Source organism: Rana temporaria, chromosome 9 (genome assembly GCF_905171775.1).
Source record: "Rana temporaria chromosome 9, aRanTem1.1, whole genome shotgun sequence".
NCBI classification, from domain to species: domain Eukaryota; kingdom Metazoa; phylum Chordata; class Amphibia; order Anura; family Ranidae; genus Rana; species Rana temporaria.
The window spans coordinates 141367940-141383790 of record NC_053497.1 but is presented as its reverse complement, the minus strand read 5'-3'; the positions used below and the strand labels follow the sequence as shown (position 1 = coordinate 141383790).

At 44.3% G+C, this 15851-nt stretch overlaps 1 protein-coding gene across 5 annotated transcripts in view; it reads left to right on the top strand.

The window, feature by feature from the left end:
- Positions 1-3827, top strand: part of PRRX2 (paired related homeobox 2) — a 214636-nt gene extending 210809 nt beyond the window's left edge. For 3 of the 5 annotated variants that reach the window (XR_005743626.1, XR_005743625.1, XR_005743623.1), the window contains 3 exons: positions 1152-1327; positions 1784-1998; positions 2680-2765. Coding sequence is in view for 1 of the 5 variants with exons in the window: in XM_040324672.1 (XP_040180606.1) it covers positions 1152-1327; positions 2680-2830 (327 nt within the window). In the remaining 4 variants the exon portion in view is untranslated. Of the gene's footprint in view, positions 1-1151; positions 1328-1783; positions 1999-2679 lie in introns of all 5 variants that reach the window. The other 2 variants (XR_005743624.1, XM_040324672.1) reach the window with 2 other exon arrangements.
- Positions 3828-15851: the final 12024 nt, after the last annotated feature.

Genomic DNA, 15851 nt, shown 5'->3' with positions numbered 1-15851 from the left:
TTGCACTAAAGCCCCGTACACACGGTCGGACTTTTGCCCAACCAACTTCAAAATCCGGCACTTTTCGTATTTGTCCGACCGTGTGTACGTTCCATCGGACCAACTTTTTTGGCTTTCATCGGACAAAAAGTTGGGTCTGCGAACGGACCAACTTTCTGGCAACAAAAGTCCGATGGTGCCTTGTCCGACCGTGTGTACAGCAAACCATCGGACTTTTGGACAAAGTACAAATGCGCATGCTCAGAACCAATGTTAAACTCAAGCAACAATAGCAGAAGTTAACCAAAGGGTGGCGGTAAAGAGCAAGTAAAACCACGTGATGTTGGGAAAGTGTTAGAAAAGTTTGCAGAAAAGTCCGAGCGTGTGTATGCTATGGGTGTGATCGGACAAATCAATTAAGACAAAAATCCAAGGGAAATTTTGTTGGATGTCCGACCGTGTGTACGAACCTTTAGGCTTTAAACTGTGCAGACGATGCATGCCCAGTCCCCCATCCTATTACATGTTCATGTGGTGATTTGTCTCATGCAAGCATCAGAAAGCTCAACTTCTAGATAGAACAATGTAGTTCAAGAGCAGGGTGGTCTTCAGCATCAAGCCACTAGGGGCAAAATTTATAGAGGTGCAGTAATGAATAAGACTATTTTCTGTTCAAAAGATGAGTGCGCCAAGCATTTAGTGCAGTTTATACGGAAATGGGTATTTGTAACATTTGCATATATAATATAAAGATAATGGGGTGGACATGTTAGCTGCAAGAGGAGTTATAGGGGTGGAGAATGATGAGTACTAATCTGTGCGTTCCGGATATTCACTTAGAACATGTCTTATATGTTGCATTAGGGGTCTTCATTGCCCTTCAAGCCCTCTGAGGTCCACCACCAGCCCTCTTAATTGAATATACAGAAACCCATGTCATCCACTAAGAATTCTGCTGTAACATCTCCGCAGCTTGGATAATAGAATGGATGATGTTGGGTTGACTTTTCCTAGTGTTATATGTTATGCACAGTAGTCTCTAGTTTTTGCCATTACGTGGATAACGTTGCTTAATGTATAGTCTTCAGTTCAGTGTTTATTTACATGTTGCATAGTAGAACATCTAAAAAAAAAAAAAAAACACCCTCTAACAGTTTGTTGTCCTTTTTTAGGTCTGGTTTCAGAACAGGCGAGCCAAGTTCAGAAGGAATGAGCGGGCCATGCTGGCCAGCCGATCGTCTTCTCTGCTAAAATCGTACAGCCAAGACCCCCTTATAGAGCAGCAGATCAGCCCTCGACCAACCAATTTGGCCCCAGATTTTATGTCCTGGAATTCTAACAGCTACAGGTAACATAAGATTGTACTTTCTGGTTCATGTAAAAAAAAAAAAAAAAATAGAGCAGTGAAATACCCAGATGCCACTGTACTTGCCCATGATCTAGGATCAATCAGTTGTTGTAGTGCATTTTACTGTTTTCACTGTCTATTAAACAATCCAAAATTAATTATGGTTAAAAAAATGGATCTGAAATGATATGCAATGGGTTAAAATTTAAAATAATATGAATTAAAATAAGTTAACGCAATTTATTGCCAACCAACAATTAAATAGATTCAAGCATTTTCTCCAAATTTCATGTACCAGGGCAGTTTTTAATACAGTTGGTAGACCTGACTAGACACTTCTTATTTTGAAACACAGCTGGCCACACACATTACCATTGTATACCTTCTGTACACTTCTTTAAATTGGTCAGAAACCTAGTTGTTGGTATATTTGAAGGAGATCTCCTGTTTCCCCAGCAGGACTCTTTCTGCTGATCCCTACATCACTTCAGGATACAGTACACAACGCAGTTGTGACCTGGAGGTCGAAGCGAGGAACCACCGAGCATTGCAGGGAGATTGGCATCATAGGCGTGTGCAAGAGGTGTGCCAAGTGTGCCTGGGCACACCCTAATCCTGGGGTTGGCAACCCTTCAATCGCGATCTCCCCAGTGATCGTGGGCAGGTGACAGGTAAACTGCAATCCTTCCTTGCTGACCTCCAGAACCTGGACAGGAGGGGCAGTAGGGGTGGAATTTAGTGGAACCGATCTGTATTTTCCTCCTGCAGCAGCTGAAAGTAGGCTTCTCCTCCTTGCAGACATTCAGCTGCCACAGGAGGAAAATACAGGGAATCGGTACCAATATAGGCCACCCCTCCTGTCTCTTCTGCTTCCTGGGTCCCCTTGTGAGCTCCCTTGCTCCCCCTCACCCCATTGTTTCAGTATAAAGAGCTGGGAAGAGGCCGGTAAATATGTCACACGCATGTGTGTTGGAGCTTTGAGGTCCACACCCTAATACAATGGGCTGCGCACACCTATGATTGGCATCAAGTATTTACAGCCTTTTTTACAGGCATATCTATACTGGGTGCCATTGCTGCTCTCCTTTTGGAAATTGTAATTGATTGGCTGCTGTCCCTGGATTGATTACTTTCTGAGTCAATGACCTGGAGCAAGCATGGAGCAATTGGAGCCAGAACTCCTGATCTGCATACTTGGTCAGCAGCTCAGAAAGTACTAAAGCCGTTAGTAGCAGGTAACTAGAAGAGATCAGCAATGGCATCCTCTATATTTTCCCAGAAAATTTATTTTAAAAGGGATTTTGTATTTCACATTCCTGACTAAACTGTGTTTTCTTTGTTCATTCCTACAGTGCCGCTTTGCCGCCTTACAATCCAAACACCACCTCTGCACCAAACACCCTGCCCACCCAGGGAGTCAACATGGCCGACAGCATCGCCAGCCTTCGCCTTAAAGCCAAGGAGTTCAGTCTGCACCACAGCCAGGTTTCCACTGTTAACTGAAGCCTGGCAGGATACATGGGAGACTATTTCCAAGCCACAAGGCGAGGGGTGTGCTGGACACGCCACAGTTGAGCCTATGGCCACCAGCAACAAAAAAAATTGTTAAGACTGTGGTTCCATTTTAAAGCTCCTGATACTGCAAGAAGACGCTGTGATGTATCCGACAATCAGATCGGGGTCCAGTCTCCAGATCATGCGGCCGCAATATGGCCTCCCCACCGCCAATAAGCCATATTGCATGAAAAGATACGTGTGAGTTGGGCAACAGCCAAGGTCCAAACATCTTGGACAGGACTCTCGATCCGTACAAAAACATTTGTTTGTGACTGTAGATATTTCATAGCTAGAATTTCACACCAATAATCAATAATTTGCTCCATGTTGTCCTATCATTCCTTGTATGCCCCTCACCATTTCTGTTTATTGTCTAGGCCTCCCCTGTGTCCTTTTTTGGTACGCGCTGTATATATGTAGATACATAACGTGCCTTGTATATATGTCCTTTTATGCCATTCACCCCGATCTTGAGGCAGCGTTAGACCCATGGATAGATCTGTACTTTTTCTTGTCCTTCGGTACTTCGACCGTGATGATGTCACAAAAATTACCACAATTCCATGATACCCTTATTATATCACCTATGTCCTGTTTATTGTAGTGTGTTAAAAAATATGTTTTAGTAAAAAGCAAATGTGTACTGTCTAATCTTTCACATATCAAAATTAGGGTCGATAGTCGAAATCTGATTGAGCAAGGCAAAATGGTCAGATGCAACTATAAATGGAACCCGGACCAGTGTTGCTTTCTTCTTACACATAGGAATGTAGAACTCTATGATACACCCACCCAACACCATTAAATATAAACCATAATAGACACCAGGGTTGTGGCAAAACATGGCTGTGGCCCTTTATTGGGCTGCGTTAAAATGATTTCAATTACATTTTAACCTTTGAAAGAGACCATCAAAAAAATAAAATTGTACTAGTCCAACAGATTACTGACTCAGACTCTGTCTACCCACAAAAATAGATGACAATACCCCCAAGTAGGACAGTCACGGCACAGGAAGGGTGAGAAGGAACATACAGTATCTCACAAAAGTGAGTACACCCCTCACATTTTTGTAAATATTTTATTATACCTTTTCAACCTGTGACAACACTGAAGAAATAAAACTTTTGCTACAATGTAAGTGTACAGCTTGTATAACAGTGTAAATTTGCTGTCCCCTCAAAATATCTCAACACACAGCCATAAATGTCTAAACCACTGGTAACAATGAATGGGGAGCAGGTGTGTTAAATTTGGTGTTTTCGCTCTCACTCTCTCATACTGATCACTGGAAGTTAAACGTGGCACCTCATGGCAAAAAACTTTGAGGATCTGAAAAAGAGAATTGTTGCTCTACATAAAGATAGCATAGGCTATAAGAAGATTGCCAAGACCCTGAAACTGAGCTGCAGCATGGTGGCCAAGACCATACAGCAGTTTAACAGGAGAGGTTCCATGCCATGGTCGACCAAAGAAGTTGAGTGCACATGCTCAGTGTCATATTCAGAGGTTGTCTATGAGTGCTGCCAGCATTGCTGCAGAGGTTGAAGGTGTGGGGGTCAGTCTGTCAGGGCTCAGACTATACGCTGCACACTGCATCAAATTGGTCTGCATGGCTGTTGTCCCAGAAGGAAGCCTCTTCTAAAGATGATGCAAACAGTTTGCTGAAGACAAGCAGACTAAGGACATGGATTACTGGAACCATGTCCTGTGGTCTGATGAGACCAAGATAGACATATTTAGTTCAGATGGTGTCAAGCGTGTGTGGCAGCAACAAGGTGATGAGTACAAAGACAAGTGTGTCTTGCCTACAGTCAAGCATGGTGGTGGGATTGTCATGGTCTGGGGCTGTATGAGTGCTGCCAGCACTGGGGAGCTACAGTTCATTGAGGGAACCATGAATGCCAACATGTACTGTGACATACTGAAGCAGAGCATGATCCCCTCCCTTCAGAGACTGGGCTGCTGGGCAGTATTTCAACATAACGACCCCAAACACACCTCCAAGATGACCACTGCCTTGCTAAAGAAGCTAAGGGTAAAGGTGATGGACTGGCCAAGAATGTCTCCAGACATAAACCCTATTGAGAATCCGAGGGTCATCCTCAAATGGAAGGTGGAGGAGCACAAGGTCTCTAACATCCACCAGCTCTGTGATGTCATCATGGAGGAGTGGAAGAGGACTCCAGTGGCAACCTCTGAAGTTCTGGTGATTTCCATGCCCATGAGAGTTAACGTCATTGTAAAGTCTCATTTAAAAAAAAAAAAAGTTATACTTACCTTCTCTGTGCAGTTGGTTTTGCACAAGGCAGCCCGGATCCTCCTCCTCTCGGGTCCCTCGTTGCTGCTCCTGGCCCCTCCCTCATGTCAACTACCCCCACAGTCGGAAGCTTTCTATGGGGGCACTGGAGCTGAGTCACAGCTCTGTGTATCCATTCAGACACGGAGCCCTGACCCAGCCCTACCCCCTCTCTCCCCTTATTGGCTGACTGACTTTGATGGACAGCCGCAGGAGCCAATGTGTCTCAGCCAATCAGGAGGGGTGTCCCAGATGGCTTAGACATTCGTGGACACCGCTGGACAGAGAGGGGGCACAAATAAGTATTAGGGGTGCTGGGGAGGCTGCTACACACAAAAGGTTTTTTATCGTTATGCATAGAATGCATGAAGATAAAAAACCTTCTGCCTTTATAAGTCCTTTAAGGCAGTGCTGGAAAATAATGGTGGCCACACAAAATATTGACACTTTTGGCCCAATTTGGACATTTTCACTTAGGGGTGTACTCACTTTTGTTGCCAGCGGTTTAGACATTAATGGCTGTGTGTTGAGTTATTTTGAGGGGACAGCAAATTTACACTGTTTTATACAAGCTGTACACTCACTACTTTACATTGTAGCAAAATGTTATTTCTTCAGAGTTGTCACATGAAAGGATAGAATAACATATTTACAAAAATGTGAGGGGTGTACTCACTTTTGTGAGATACTGTAACAGCTTGACTGAAGACCACTAGGCAAAACCTTGGTGACAGGTATACAGACTATGGTCATCCTCTAATCTTTTTTGACAGCTCTCAACTGTTCTATGCAGCAACAGGAGGTACTGTCTGTACTGTAACAAATAAAGACAGCCAGCAGACAGCTTGGACGAAACCTAAACCCTCGATCAACAAATTGTATTACATGATAACTCACCAAAATTAACTCCAGAGTCTGTCCCAAAGAATTGTTGGAAAACTAACTTGTTTCACCTGATCTTGAGCAAAAGGATCTCCATTATAACTATAGACTTCTTGTTTCATGTCATTTTTTTGTAATATGGGTTGGGAAATGAAACTAACATGTGATGGGTCACTATGGGTTTGGACTAGCAAAACGCTAAAAGGACAGAATTATAATAACAGTCAGACAGAAAAGGGTCCGATTCACAGCGACTAGTCAAATTTCAGCTTTCGTTTTGTAACCTACAATAGAAAATGAGAGCAGCAATTTGATGGGTCGCTCTACAAAAAGCCTGTGCTTTTCCCTATCTCTATTGTTTTGTAAGCACGCATTTAATGTATCCACCATTCATTTCGCTAGACCCACTTAACACATATCCAAAATATAATTTTTTTTTTAAAACGTACCAAACAGAATTGTGAACTAGCCACATAGGAATAAATACGATTTCTACAGTATTTGAGATGCCTTTTCATGACCAGGGCCCTCATGGATGGGGCAGTGTTTGAGTATCAGAGGCCATCTAGAGTTGTGTGTGATAGGCATGAGCTCCGGTGTGTCCGCACAGTCCACGTGCAGAGCCCGCCAGGAAGTCGGCGCGGCGCTGCGCTAATCACAAGCAGTCAGACGGGAAATGTCTCACTGCCTGTGATTAGCGCAGCTCAGTGCCGACTTCCTGGCGGGCTCTGCACGTGGAGTGTGCGAACACGCCGGAGCTCATTTCAAGATTTTCCCTTTTAAAAACCAACATACTATATTCTTCTATCTTTATCACAGAGCATACATTTTAAACAATAAATACTGTATTTATTGGCGTATAACACTCACTTTTTTACCCTGAAAATAGAGAGTAAATTGTGCCTGCGTGTTATACGCAGGGGGCTGTGGAAAGTTTTTTTCCTGAAACTACCTTTTTAAAGTTAGGGTGCGTGTAATACGCCTGTGCATGTTATACGCCGATAAACACGGTAGATTTTTTTTTTTAACCCTGCTACGCTTTCCCTAAATGAAGGTGGATAGACACTATAGCTGGCTACTGTGTTCTTGCAGCCCCCTTTCCCATAAGGCAAAAAGGCCTACTGGTACTTGATTGCCTCCAGGACTTATTCACAATGCTACAGTGCCTGGCCTCCATGCCAGGGAAGGCACGAACGGAGCAAAGCAAACAGGTACTTGCGGTTGGCAGACAGGCAGAGACTCTGATTTAGGTTGGCTAACCTAAATCAGAGTCTGGCCACAATCAATCACCTTGCAGTGAACAGACAGACAAGGGGAATGCCATAGCCATAACCAGGATGCTGGAACCAGCAGCTATGATGGAGCAGGAGCGCATATGCTCCTGACATATCCTTGAAATTAGCTTAGTTCTCACAATACACACATACGTATAGGTTAGCGGTACAATTTAGTGTTTAGACGTAATATAGTCCATTGTGTTCACAGAGCATACATTTTAAACAATCAATTGAAAAGTTTTTGTACCCTGTCACGCTTACCCTAAATGGTCAGACACTATAACTGGCTTCAGTGTTCTTCAGCCATAGTGGCCCCCTTTCTAATAAGGCAAGCAGGCCTTCAGGTACCCAGTTGCCCCCAGGACTTATACACAATGCTATAGTGCCTGGCTGCTACGTCAGGGCAGGCACGAACTGAGCAAAGCAAACAGGTACTTGTGGTTGGCAGACAGGCAGAGTGGTTCAACAACAGTCGAGATAAAAGACAGGCAGGGTTCAGAGAATTGTCATTATCCAGTCCAAGGTAATACACAGGGAAATTCAATCTAGCAAAGCAGACAGACATGGCGCTTGGACAACGTGTTATAAATGCAATATCACAAGCATGAGACTGACCGTTTGGCTGACTTAAATCTCATATCTGGTTTCCACCCAGAGTCTGGCCACAATAATCACCTTGCAGGTGGACAAACAGACAAAGGAGAATGCCATAGCCAAAACCAGGATGCTGTAACCAGCAATTATGATGGAGCAGGGAGCGCATATGCTCTGTTTTCACAATACACACATACGTATAAGTTAGCAGTACAATTTAGTGTTTAGTCAGGAAGAAGGTTGTACAAGGCTTTGAGAGACTTGGCATGCTCTAGTCATAATTTTTCATGGATACGTTTCACCGCTTTACTTACAGTTGCTTATTTAAAGAGGACCTTTCATGTCAAACTGAAGGTCCGTTTTTTGGCCAGGCCCCTGCCCCTCAACACAAATAGCTTTAAAAAGCCATTTTTGATCAAATCCTTCACCAGGAAAAAAATATATACCCGATTTCATTGTGCCTTCTGCAAGCGCTGGGAGCTCAAAATCCCACGGCAATGAACTCCGGGCCATGGCAAGAATGCCATCCCAGGGGATCTAAAGCTCCTAGCTCTGCCAGGAAGCATCAGAGACAGGGTCCAATATACATATACATTTTCTTCTGGTGAATAAATTGTCTACAGATAGGGGCTTGGAAAAAAAGTGGACATTCTGTTTGACTTGGAAACCTTGGAACCTTTAAAGGTAGGATGTGATCAAAATTGAAATTCAAAAGCCCCCACAAACAGACTAGCTCCCCCATATACACGCCATTGATTGTTTATTTAAACCATGGGTGCTCAACCTGTGACCCTCCAGCTGTTGCAGAACTACAAGTCCCATGAGGCAATGCAAAGCTGCTAGTTTCAAGCATGATGGGACTTGTAGTTCAGCAACAGCTGGAGGGCCACAGGTTGAGCACCCATGGTTTAAACCAGGGATCTCCAAACTTTCTAAGCAAAGGGCCACTTTTTTGTCTTTAGACTTTAGGGGGGCCGCACTGTGGTCAGCAGGAGTGGAAATATTCCTGGTATCAGTGGGAGTTAACATCACCCCATTTGGTATCATTGGGAGGAACAGTCTCCCATTGTTAATGTCAGTGGGAAAAATGGTGCCCCATTGTTACTATCAATTGTCAGAATTGTGTCTTGTATCAGTGGGAGGAATAGTGCTCCAAGGGCCAGACACAGGCAAACAAAGGGCCACATTTGGCCCCCGGGCCGTAGTTTGAAGACCACTGGTTTAAACCATCAACATGAAGAACAAGGCCTCTCTGCTTTTGATATATTTTTAGTGCTAGTAATCTGAGTGAGGTGAATACATTAGCCAGGAATGCCCCACCTCACCACTTGCCATCTAGGGACTCTGTGAACAGGTCCGAAAATCTGGTTTGCATGTGGATTATAAACTGCTAAACAAAGGTGAATTTTTTGGACCTTCAGACCTAAAGAGTATAAAAAATAAAATAAAATAAAAGTTTTGTGCTTAATCACTTTGGAAAGACTTCCCTTCACTGAATGGCCTATGGGTGCAACATGAAGCTAGAGGAAATGTATTCAACTTGAGGAAAATGCCCTCTTAGAACAGACTTTCCGATATGAAGATCTCCCATCTTCTCCCGATCTGATAGCAACTCAAAATTGTGGATTTCCCATCACATTACACCATTCTGATGACAACGATTATTAGGATGAACTCAAAGAGCATGAATATCCTACTTTATCCTCCCAGAAAGTTTGATTTTAGATACACTTTCAGCACAGTTGCATTGTTGCCTGAAAAGTGTTACTAGTTTAGTATTGTGTGTGAAACTTTGTTTTCTAAATGTAATAGGCATGGCATTCTTGTTACATGGCTGTTGGCAAGATAGGTTGACCTGACTAATTAAATTCTGTGTGTGGCTATAAACCAAGCAACTCAACATTTGCTTGGGGGGGGTACTCACTTTTATGAGATACTGTAACAGCTTGACTGAAGACCACTAGGCAAAACTTTGGTGACAGGTATACAGACTATGGTCACAGTTAGTGCCTTCCCGCAAATTCCAACCTACAGCCATGGATCAGGCCCAAGCAGAACAAGATGGAAGCCTCAGAAAACTGAACCTGCTTAATATGCAAAGTGTGTGAGCATTCTACTGGAAGCCTCTTCATCGCAAATATCCTATGCAAATATTGACTTTCTGAAAGTCAATACCAATCAAACCAAATTTGAATCTGTTAATAGGTTGCTGAGGCATCATTAGATGGGAAAGAAGACATGACTTTCCTCCAAATACCCATCCAGGTTCTATCGCAAGGCTCATACTATAGTTTTCAGTAAACTGAGGGTCCTCTCATACATCTTATGGTGCACACTTTTTCTGAAAGTCAACATTTGCACATCTGCCCCCCAACCATATTTGGTCTTGCCAGTAGGTTGCCGATGCATTGTTATATGGGAAAGAAGTCATGACTTTTCCCCCCATACCCATTCAGGTTGTATTGCAAGACTCATGCTGTGCTGTCCATTTACTTGGTTTCCAGTAAACTGAAGGTCCCCCATGCACCTTGTGCTGCACACTATTTACTTACCCTATAGGTATGCCTTTACCCTCTGTTGGCACCAAACCAAAGGTAACACTAGGTTCACGTGGATGCTCATGAATGTTTATCTATTAGGTGCTTCCAACTTCTTTTGAGTACTGGTGGGTCACTATTTTTGATTCTTTTGACTGAGGGATTTAGGCTGGGTTCACATCTCACAGCAGGGGTCCAGGGCCTCCCTGTTCACCATTTCAGGTCCGATTTCGGTCTATTTTTGGCTGAATTCGGACTTGAAACGGACCAAAAGGCACGCAGTGCAATTTTCTCTGCAGCCAAATCCCCAAGCCGTGTAAACCGGCTCCATAGAGAGCCGATTACAGGCTGCTGACATGTAAGTTGGATGCAGGGAAACCCGCATCCAGGGGTGGACTGACAACTCACGGGGCCCCCGGGCAATAGAAGATTATGGGGCCCCTGGGCTTACAGATGGCCACCACGCCAATAGAAGATTATGGGGCCCCTGGGCTTACAGATGGCCACCACGCCAATAGAAGATTATGGGGCCCCTGGGCTTACAGATGGCCACCACGCCAATAGAAGATTATGGGGCCCCTGGGTATTATTGAGCCTGGCAACCCTGATGGGGCGCTCTAGTGGCATGGGGCCCTCGGGCAGTGCCCGAGAGTCCCAATGGTCAGTCCGCCCCTGCCCGCATCCAATTCACATTAGTGTGAACCCAGCCTTAAAGTGGAGTTCCACCCATAAATATAACATTACATCAGTAGTTTTAAAAAAATGTCATTAGTCCTTTACGAATTTTTTTTTTTTTTAGATGCCTTCAAAGTGTTGTTGCTAGGCAGAATAGTTAATCTTCCCACTTCCTGCACCTAGGTGCTTAATGCTTCCTAACCTACACCGCACAGTCTCCTGGGAATGTAGTGGGTGTAACTTTCCACGAGTCTGTGCACTCCCCAGTCTCAAAGAATCATGTGACTTGGACAGCACAGGTGCTGAAACCTGATCTGACACTGCTTGTGCAGCACTGAGCATGTGCGAGATCTGCAAGGCTGAAATCCAGGAAGTCATACAGTCTGGCTTCATGATGCCCACACTTAAGATGGCCCCAGTCAATTTCTATTTTATAAAGTGTCTAAATGCTGTAACAACCTAACAAAACGGACCTTAGTTTACAGACTAACTTTACTAGAATACATTAAGCTTGTGTATTACAGGGGTATTTATATTTAAAAAGTGAAATTGTGGCCGGAACTCCGCTTTAAGTGCAGACAGAAGTACTGACTGGCTGTTCCAACAGAAACAACCAATCAATGCTTTTGCCTCTATGAAGAACCCGGCTGCCACTCAGACCCAGAAGTGGTGATCTAATAATAAGCATAAGTAGCGGCAAGAGAGTGTCACTTGAGTGATAGCTGTGAGTCTGCTGGGGCTGCTGACTTAACATCCAATATGGCAGGCATAAGCAATTAGCGGACCTCCAGCTGTTGCAAAACTACAAGTCCCATCATGCCTCTACCTTTGGGTGTCATGCTCGTGGCTTTCAGAATCTTGCTATGCCTCATGGGACTAGTTCTGCAACAGCTGGAGGTCCGCTAATCGCATATCCCTGCAAGATGGCATCACACAGCAGCAATCTCAGGACCTTTTGATGTCTACACAAGGGAGGCTTTTACAGGTAAATACCATGCATTAAATATGCACGTTGAAATGAATGGTCTGGTGACCGGGTCTCTTTAAACAAAGCAAAGAGCAGCAATGGCGTACAAAATGCAGCAACCAATCAGATCTCAGCTTACCAGTGAAAGATAAATTCTGCTGGGTTGCAAAAGGTTACATCACTTTGCAGATTGTACTTTGCCTTACAAAATAAGCTGATATATGTAATCTTACGAGTAGGATCAGGCACGTTAATTATACATCGAATTACAAACATGCTTTATGTCATTATCGTCCATTTTTTACAATGTCTTTTTAGTATTTTCCTTAAAAAAAAAACTTTTTTTTTTCATTGTAACAAATCAATAAACTATGCAAACATTACAATCATGGCAGATGTATTTTTATTTGGGAATTCTGTGATTACAGGGATAAAAAAACAGTGCTATGAGTCTGTTAGTATTGAACTATAGTATCTGTGAACACATGGTAGCCAAATAATATGCAAGAGCCGGTTTACACCTAAATTGCGCAGGAACGCACACTGGGCCGGGTTCAGGTAGGGGCACGCATTGTTACGGCGGCGCAGCGTATCATATTTACGCTACGCCGCCGTAAGTCAGAGAGGCAAGTGCTGTATTCACAAAGCACTTGCCTCCTAAGTTACGGCGGCGTAGCGTAAATGGGGATGGCGTAAGCGCACGTAATTCGGATGAGGGGGCGTGTTTTATGTTAATTATTGGTGACTCAACGTGATTGACATTTTTCCCGAACGGCGCATGCGCTGTCCGTGGAATTTCCCAGTGTGCATTGCTCCAAAGTATGCGCAAGGACGTCATTGGTTTCGACGTGAACGTAAATTACGTCCAACCCCATTCACGGACGAGTTACGCAAACAACGTAAAATTTTCAAATTTCGACGCGGGAACGACGTCCATACTTAACATTGGCTACGCCACCTAGGGGGCAGGTTTATCTTTACACGGCGTATCTCTTACGGAAACGGCGTATCTTTACTGCGACGGGCAAGTGTACGTTCGTGAATCGGCGTATCTAGTAATTTACATATTCTACGCCAAAATCAATGGAAGCGCCACCTAGCGGCCAGTGGGAAAATTGCACCCTAAGATACGACGGCGCAGGCCGTCGTATCTTAGCTAGGTTTAAGTGTATCTCAGTTTGAGCATACACTCAAACTTACGACTGGCTTAGATTCCGAGTTACGTCGGCGTATCTACTGATACGCCGGCGTAACTCTTTGTGAATCCGGCCCACTGTGTTCCTGCATGTTCCTGTGAGGTGACCCAGAATGCAGTAAAAGTAATGCATGCACTACTTTTCAAAAACGCTGAACACCAAATCGCATGGTACTGAAGTATCATTATTATTATTATTATTATACAGGATTTATATAGGGCCAACAGTTTTCACAGTGCTTTACACCACAATGGCAGACAGTACAGTTACAATACACTTCAATACAGGAGGGATCAGAGGGCCCTGCTCATTAGAACTTACAATCTAGAAGGGAGCGCCAAGTGATACAAAAGGTTGTGGGGGGAGGGGGGGGAGCTGATGGAGAAAATTAAAATACAGTTGTTAGGTGTGGGTAGAATAGGCTTCTCAGAAGAGGAGGATTTTCAGGGATTGTCTAAAAGCTAATAGATTAGGAGATAATCGGACAGATTGGGGTAGGGAGTTCCATAGGATGGGAGAGGCTCTGGAAAAGTCCTGGAAGCGAGCATGGAAAGAGGTGATAAGGGAACTAGAGAGCAGGAGGTCTTGGGAGGAACCAAGAGAACGATTAGGTTGGTATTTAGAGACTGGGTCAGTGATGTAGCTGGGGGCTAAATTGTGGATGGCTTTGTAAGTAGTTGTTGGTATTTTGAATTTAATTAGTTGGGTGAGCCAATGGTGGGATTGACAGAGAGGAGTAGCAGAAGCTGAGTGGTTGGTAAGGTGAATGAGTCTGGCAGCAGCATTCATGATGGATTGAAGGGGGATAGACTATGTAGAGGTAAGGCAATGAGGAGGGAGTAGCAGTAGTCGAGGCGAGAGAAGACCAGGGAGCAAATTAAGAGCTTTGTTGTGTCATTGGTCAGAAAGGGGCGTATTTTGGAGATGTTGCGGGGGTTGAGGCGGCAAGATTTGGACAGCGATTGGACGTGGGGCTTAAAGGAGGGTTCAGAGTCTAGGACTACACCTAGGACCTTGGCATGCGGGGATGGGCTTATAGTTGTGCCATCGATTTTGACAGAGAGATCAGGGGAAGGGGCACATGGTGGAGGAAAAATGATAAGTTCCATTTTGGATAGATTGAGTTTGAGGAAGTGGTGTGACATCCAGACTGATATATAGCTGTTAGTAAATCAGTGATGTGTGAGGAGGCGGACAGAGTAAGCTGAGGGGTAGAGAAAAGATTTGGTGCCCGCAAACCCACTGCGTTTGCAACCTGTGTTTGGGGTTCCTTTAACAATGTATTGGCGCTCGCAGCAGATCGCAAAAGCAATACATTTTAAATGCGGTATGGCAAATGCGCATGGAACGTGCCTTTCCTGCACTGCATTCTGGTGTGAAACGGCCCTTAAAGCGAATCTTCATCCTAAGGGCTTGTTTACAGTTACTTCAATTTTTGCATACATTAAAGTGCTTTTTTGATGTGTTTTTGATGCTTCTGTGATGCTTTTTTGAAGCTTTAAAGTGGATGTAAACCCTCCATACACCCATTGAAGTGAACAGCCTCGGATGATACAAAAAGGTTCATATCGTGTTAGGAAATTTTCTCTACCTGTTTAACACAGAGTGTGATGTCTGGGCATACAGCCATGATAGCTAAAATTGCTGATTGGAGGAAAGGCACACACCCCCTCTCCTCATAGGCAGAGACTTTCAGAGGTGTTTTGTAAAAGGGCCAGCTCCCTGATAATCTATTTTAGCAACCTCCCTGACAGAAATCTCAGGCTGCTTTTATCTGATGTGTCTGAGAATTTGTCAAGAGTTATCAGACTGATAACAGAGGAGAGAGCTATGGGACTTAGCTCTTTGAAGAGAGATAACAAAATACGCAAGAATATGTGCCCAGCTCAAATTTTATGAATTGGGTTTACATCCACTTTAATGAGGCCCAGTAGAACCCCAGCTAATAAGTATCCACGATCAACAGACTCCCATCTTTTTAGTACCCTTGTTCAGCAGACCCCAAGCTTATTGGTACCCTTATTCAGCAGATCCCCTGCTCAGTAGTACCCCAGCTCTGCTGATGCCCTATTCAGTAGTAGCCCTAGCTTTGTTGATTGCCCGCTCAGTAGTAACTCCCAGCTCTGCTGATACCCCACTTAGTAGTAACCCACAGTTCTGCTGATCCCCCACTCAGTAGTAAACCACAGCTCTGCTGATCCCCCATTTAGTAGTAACCCTCAGCTTTGCTGATCCCTCACTCAGTAGTAGACCCAGCTCTGCTGATCCCCCACTCACTAGTAACCCACAGCTCTGCTGATCCCCCACTTAGTAGTAACCCTCAGATCTGCTGATCCCTCACTCAGTAGTAGCCCCAGCTCTGCGGATCCCCCACTCAGTAGTAGCCCCAGCTCTGCTGATTCCCCACTCAGTAGTAGCCCCAGCTCTGCTGATTCTCTTGTTTTCTGATTCTCTTCTCTCTTCGGTCCTCATCTCCTGCTATATTGCTCTAATTCTGTGCTCCCCAGCTTATTGGTACCCTTATTCAGCAGATCCCCTGC